This window comes from Brachycentrus maculatus, unplaced genomic scaffold (assembly GCF_059751285.1).
Source record: "Brachycentrus maculatus isolate JH-2025_06_01 unplaced genomic scaffold, ASM5975128v1 h1tg000367l, whole genome shotgun sequence".
NCBI classification, from domain to species: domain Eukaryota; kingdom Metazoa; phylum Arthropoda; class Insecta; order Trichoptera; family Brachycentridae; genus Brachycentrus; species Brachycentrus maculatus.
In genome coordinates, this window is record NW_028281116.1 from 589,778 (window position 1) to 595,777 (window position 6,000).

Sequence of the window (6,000 nt, forward strand, 5' to 3'; positions counted from 1 at the left end):
TACAATTCATCTGTGGTCTGTGGTTATATTCAGTTATATTGGCGATATTATACTATTGTATTTGAGAGTTGACGTTTTAATTTTGGCGTTTTGCTCGTAAAAACGCCGCCAAGTCATGGCAGCGGGACCGATAGCTGAGCGAAATCAAGGTAGACAATATGTTTTTATTTACAAAAAAGTATTTTGGTGTTTAATTAATTTTTTAAACAATATTTTCGCCAGCGGTGTTTTCATAACCTTATTGTACACAATGTTCAATTTGATATTTCATTAATTTTTACAGATGCCACTATTTATGTCGGCGGTCTTGATGACAAAGTTACAGAATGTCTTATGTGGGAACTTTTCGTCCAAGCCGGACCCGTGGGTGAGTGAAGATTAATTTTGTTAATTAACGATTATTTGCATAGTAGATAATATGTCAACTAATATGTAATTTTTGCTTTTAGTAAACGTTCACATGCCAAAGGACAGGGTTATACAAATGCATCAAGGCTACGGATTCGTCGAGTTTCTTGGGGAAGACGATGCTGATTATGCTATCAAAATTATGAATATGATCAAGCTATATGGAAAACCTATCCGAGTAAACAAAGCTTCTGCCCATCAAAAGAACTTGGATGTTGGAGCTAATATTTTCATTGGTAATCTCGATCCCGAGGTAGACGAAAAGCTTCTTTACGACACCTTCTCAGCTTTCGGAGTAATTCTTCAGACACCAAAGGTTAATTTAGACTATAACAAAATTGAAATATTGATTACGCTCCCAAAGTAATTGATAAATCAAAAGACACATTAATTTAAAATAAAAATGTAACTTTGTTTTAAAATCACTATAAATATTTCATTATAACTTAATAATAATGTATACCGGTTTCGAAGATAACAGCTTCTTTATCAAGACTTGATAATGTAAAAATGTAATTGAGAAATGTAAAAAAACAACAAAATACAAATAGTTTTAATTTATAATGAAGCTTTTTATTAATCAGAAACTCTTATATTAGTTTGTGAGGTCCGAATCCTGGATTATAATCACACACATAAGAAACGCCAGAAAATACCATTTTCATTTTTATTATTTAAGCTTATAATTTGACCAGATAATTAATTATCTGGTCAAATTATATGCTTAAGTAATAAAAAGAAAATGGTATTTTCTGGCGTTTCTCATGTATGTGATTATAATCCAGGATTCGGACCTCACATTCAAATATAAGAGTTTCTGCTTAGTAAAAAGCTTCTTTACATCTCACCAATAGATGCCTCTAGTGAAGTTCTAGTAATTCAAGAACAAAGTTTCTTAATTTATAATGCAAAAGATACAACTTTTTAGTGTGTCCAAATCCTTGTTCATAAATCTGGAGTTATAGGAGTTTTTTTTGTATTATTTTTCAACATCTCCACATAGATGATGAACAATATCGAAGTCTCGGTATTTACGGGGCTAAAGACCGTCATAGGCTGGTTTAAGTGATCACTTTACACATCTATGTTGAGATGTCAAAAAATAATGTAAATTTCTAGTTTCATGCTGATGTAAAAATGAATATTTCAGGTGATGCGAGATCCGGACACTGGAAATTCCAAAGCCTTTGCATTTATAAACTTTGCATCGTTTGAGGCGAGTGACGCTGCTATCGAGGCCATGAACAGTCAGTACCTCTGCAACAGGCCCATTTCAGTCTCCTACGCCTTTAAGAAGGATGTTAAGGGAGAGAGGCACGGATCAGCCGCAGAAAGGTATGAAACAATCAACATATGTGTATTGTAAATACAGTCTCTCATTCTTGACCAAATGCTGTCCTTGTTTGTAATCTAGTTTACTTGAAACTACTCTACTTGTATGTCTTAGCTCAAGTGTGAGGGATACTCTATATACGATACTTATTCTTTCTGAGTCTGAATTTTCACCATCCTTACCAGACCCTTACTTTAGAAGGTCATAAATATATGTACATTATTATCAAATCCCATCGCCAGCATTCCGCATGCGTAAAAAATACACATCCGAAATGTGATAATAAAGGACCCATGAAAATTTAAATCTTGATTTATTTGTTTGTTTTAGATTACTGGCGTCGCAGAATCCCCTTTCTCACGCTGACCGGCCTCATCAGCTGTTTGCTGATGCCCCTCCGACAGTAACCATGTCCATGCCGATGCCCCCTCCCCCGATGGGCATGATGGTGCCGCCGCCGCCGCCGTCCACCCCGGGCCCCCCGCTGCCCCCGCCCAGCCCCAGCCCTTTCCCGGCTGGCATCCCCCCGCCGCCGCTGCCGCCCATGAGTTTGCCGCCGGGTCCCCCGCCCATGGGCATGGGCCCGCCGCCCAACATGGGTCCCCCGCCGCCGCCGCAGGGGCACAGCAACCCCCCCCTCCCGCCGCCGCCGCCCCCGCGCATGATGTGGCCCGGCGGCCCCGGGTTCGGCCCGCCCGGCCCCCCTTTCGGCCCCCACTTCGGCCCCCCGCCGCCGCCCGGCGCCAGGGGGCCGCCCCCGCCCTGGAGGGGACCCCCTCCGCCCCCCCACCATGGCTTCGGCCCCGGAAGACCTCCGATGCCCCCCCGTGGACCCCCGCCGCCGCCTAATTATTATAATAATAATGACAATGGAAATTACAACAACTACTGATAGAAATGAAAATGTATGTAATAATAATAATAAAATAAAAATAATTTTTTATACTTATCTCTAACTGTGTTTTCTTACTATCCCTCAAAACTTGAAGTACCTAATATCTAATTTTTTGTAATATGTTCCTGATGTTTCTTTTTTTTAGTCAAAGTAAACTTAATAAAAGTCCGCTTCTATAGCAGCACGCTCAGCACGCTTGGCTACCATTCTGGAGGTCTCGGGTTCGATTCCTATGAGGGGGTCAGATAAATATTTTTTTTATGATTTTTTTTTACTCTTAATATTTATTCAATATTAAACCTGGACCGGTATCTGAAACGGAGGGCTGATAACCTTTCCTTCATGTGTTAACAATCAAGATAACACTGTTTATATGATGCAGTGCCCTATGCACCATTGGGGTGCGGATAAGAATTTGAAAAAGACATGTATTAAAAAGTAGAAGACTTTTTAATCTTCCTTGCTCCATCCCATCTTTCTTAGTAGATTAAGAAATAAGTTAAATAAAAATACTGCAGAACAGAATGTGTGGGTTCCTCGAGCGCCCGACGCGGCTGCTGAGGAACCACGCTCCATCATTTATTTAATTTTCTCCGGACATTTACATCTCAAGTCTGCAATTTTTTGCTCATCTATAAATATTGTGATTAGTGTTAACTTGAAATGGTTAAAAGTTATAATTTTACAAAGGTTAGCTGTTAACTGATGAAAGTGCATCAAGAATATCATTGCGTCGTTCAATATAGCAATGCGGTCCTAAACGGTGTAGTGTATTTCTAAGAATCTGTGCCGAATGAACACATGTGGCCATCGGGCGTTAAAAAGTGCTTTGTGTTAGTCCCTTAAGGGTACGTTACGACCATTGTGTATTCATCCGAAACTCCTACATTCTCGGGAATAAATGACTGCAATAAAAATGTGCAAAGACAATAACGATCCTAGAACGTGTGCTTAAACGGTTAAATTTGATGAAATCGAACTACGAAACCCTCAGAGACAAAACAATCATGTCTGATAACGTAAAGGCGTCAAAAGAGGATAAAAGCGGAGTCCCGTTTGAACTGTGTTGAACCCGACTGTGCTAGTCTGGAAGTTGGAAGTTGGCCATCCACAATGACGAGGAGCTCAACAAGCTGCCCTCCAGCGTGACGACCATCGCTCAAGAAGGCGTCCTGCCCAACACCTTGGCCATTTTCCAGCCCATAGGATCAAGAGGAAGGTGTTTTAATTTGTCATCTTTTCCCCGCTCCAGACTCGACGGCCCGAGACCGATTGACGACGTTTTAATCCATTTATTTTTTGTATATCATTATCATCATCATCCTATTATTATTATTATTATCTATGTCTTTATAAGCGCCCTTGAGGTAGTATTTTACGAAAATGGCGCTATACAAATTATCCAAATTATTATTATTATTATAACTCATTTATAGATCACTTATTATTCCACATGTAGATTACTGCTCAACAGTATTATTTTTGGCAAATGAAGGAAATTTAAATAAATTAGAGATGGTTCAAAATAAAGCTAGGAGAACAATACTTTAGAAAAATAGATATAAGAATGTAGAAAAAATAAGTGAAGAATTCAACAGGTTACCTATAAAAAAGACAATACATAATATGCTTATCTTTAACTTATCGTCTTTGTAGACTGTTGGAGTTGGCTCTCATCATCCTCAGGTTTTGGCTCCTTCTATCATATACAACGTCACCTAAGCCATACCTTCGAATCATGTTATCTTTCTGCAGCATCTATGAATTTTTTGGTCTCTAGATATCTTTCGAGGAAGATCCATGGCAATCGCCTGGTTTACAATATGTTCGGGTTCTCTATGTTCTATGTGCCCATACCATATCAATTGCCTTTTCTCTACTTTACGTCATTCATACCAGGCATCATTTTAATACATACCAAACTTAATATAAAATATTTCCTTTAAATGAACCATGCTCTATAGAGTGAAAGTTCTTGTTGTTATTAAGTATGCAGACATCCTTGGCTAGTGTGCTTACTTGTGCATCTTGTAAACTTTATTTGTTTGCAATTTTTTTTTCAAAAAGTACCTAGGCGGTTTTCAAACTGATCGATCGAGAAGTTTGGTGTCATTTTAACTAATCTAGTGACAAATTTTCTAAACATTTCAGTTGGTTATTTGAATTGCGTATGGGCGATGTAAAACCTCCAAATTAGCCTTATTCTAAACATATTCGTTTAAGTTTCACTTGGTAGGTACCACTATTTCTTAAAATCTTTTGTGACACGTGAATCCATGCGTTCCGCGTCATATTCGTACACCATATATGAAGCGAAGTCTAAATTTTAGAGTTGTGCCTTTGGGACATTAAGGGGTGACATGTCGCTCACTCCTTTCAATGTCAAATATAAAAAAACTAGATTTTTCAGGAGATCGTTTTTAAAGTTTAAAAATATAATGAAATGAATTGAAAATAAATATCAAGCCACTTATTGAACTTTTTACTGTGCAACAGATCTTTAACAGATGTAAAATCTGATTTTTTTTTCTAATAAAATATTTAGAATATTAAAAAAAAATTAAGCAATACCTTTTCTTCAAAATGCAAAAACAACACTTTCTGCCCTGTAGCGGAAAAATATTAAGTTAAAAATATGCCGCTTTTGCTGGGATATAGTACATATTCTGGGCATTCCGGAAACATGCACAACTGAAAATTGACGATTTTTTATATATGACGTTGTCGAAAGGAGTGAGCGATCTGTCACAATAGATATCAAGAAATAGTGGGATTGACCAGGTAAAACATTAATTAAAAATGGATACATATTACCACAAAGTGACTGCCCAATCAATAAACAAATCCAAGCTTATTGAAAAATGTGTGTCTTTAGTAAAGTCTACATTTTTTATTATTATTTCCTTAGTTGGCTTACATTACATTTAATACAAACTATTTTTTACATTTAATTTACATTATTGATATATTTACTTCTTCTTACAGTAAACAAAATATTTGTTTTTAAATTCTTTTAGAGTCTTTTCATTCTTTATACATTCAGGCATCTCATGATTATACATTATACATTTCAAACTCTTTAACATTGTACGTACAATTTATATGTATTTGCGCTGACTAATTCTAAGTGGAAAAAAATTGGTTTGTTGTAATGTCTACATAGCTATATGTCTTTTTGCCTGACTAATCTTGGCCTATGAGAGGAATGATAGATCGGAGGGTAGTGGCTGTGTCCACATTATGGAGTTATGCATGATGACATCAAATATACGATGCTGGAGACTACTATTTTGGTCCACATTGTGACTGAATATTGCTATTAGGATAATCTTATTGTACATATGTAAAACTTAAATACAAAGAC

At 37.2% G+C, this 6,000-nt stretch overlaps 1 protein-coding gene across 1 annotated transcript; it reads left to right on the forward strand.

Moving 5' to 3' along the window:
• The first annotated feature begins 22 nt into the window (after positions 1-22).
• Positions 23-2,651, forward strand: Spx (Spliceosomal protein on the X). Its single transcript, XM_088269878.1, has 5 exons — positions 23-149; positions 284-367; positions 450-724; positions 1,559-1,743; positions 2,072-2,651. Exons 1-5 carry the CDS (start codon positions 116-118, stop codon positions 2,631-2,633), a joined length of 1,140 nt encoding a protein of 379 aa, XP_088126004.1. The 5' UTR covers positions 23-115; the 3' UTR covers positions 2,634-2,651.
• Positions 2,652-6,000: the final 3,349 nt, after the last annotated feature.

Bases quoted from the DNA above. Each gene is read 5' to 3' on its own strand.
- Spx (XM_088269878.1), top strand. From the start codon at position 116: ATGGCAGCGGGACCGATAGCTGAGCGAAATCAAG. The intron at 725-1,558 runs GTTAATTTAGAC...TGAATATTTCAG, and splicing joins TAATTCTTCAGACACCAAAG to GTGATGCGAGATCCGGACAC. The intron at 1,744-2,071 runs GTATGAAACAAT...TGTTTGTTTTAG, and splicing joins CACGGATCAGCCGCAGAAAG to ATTACTGGCGTCGCAGAATC.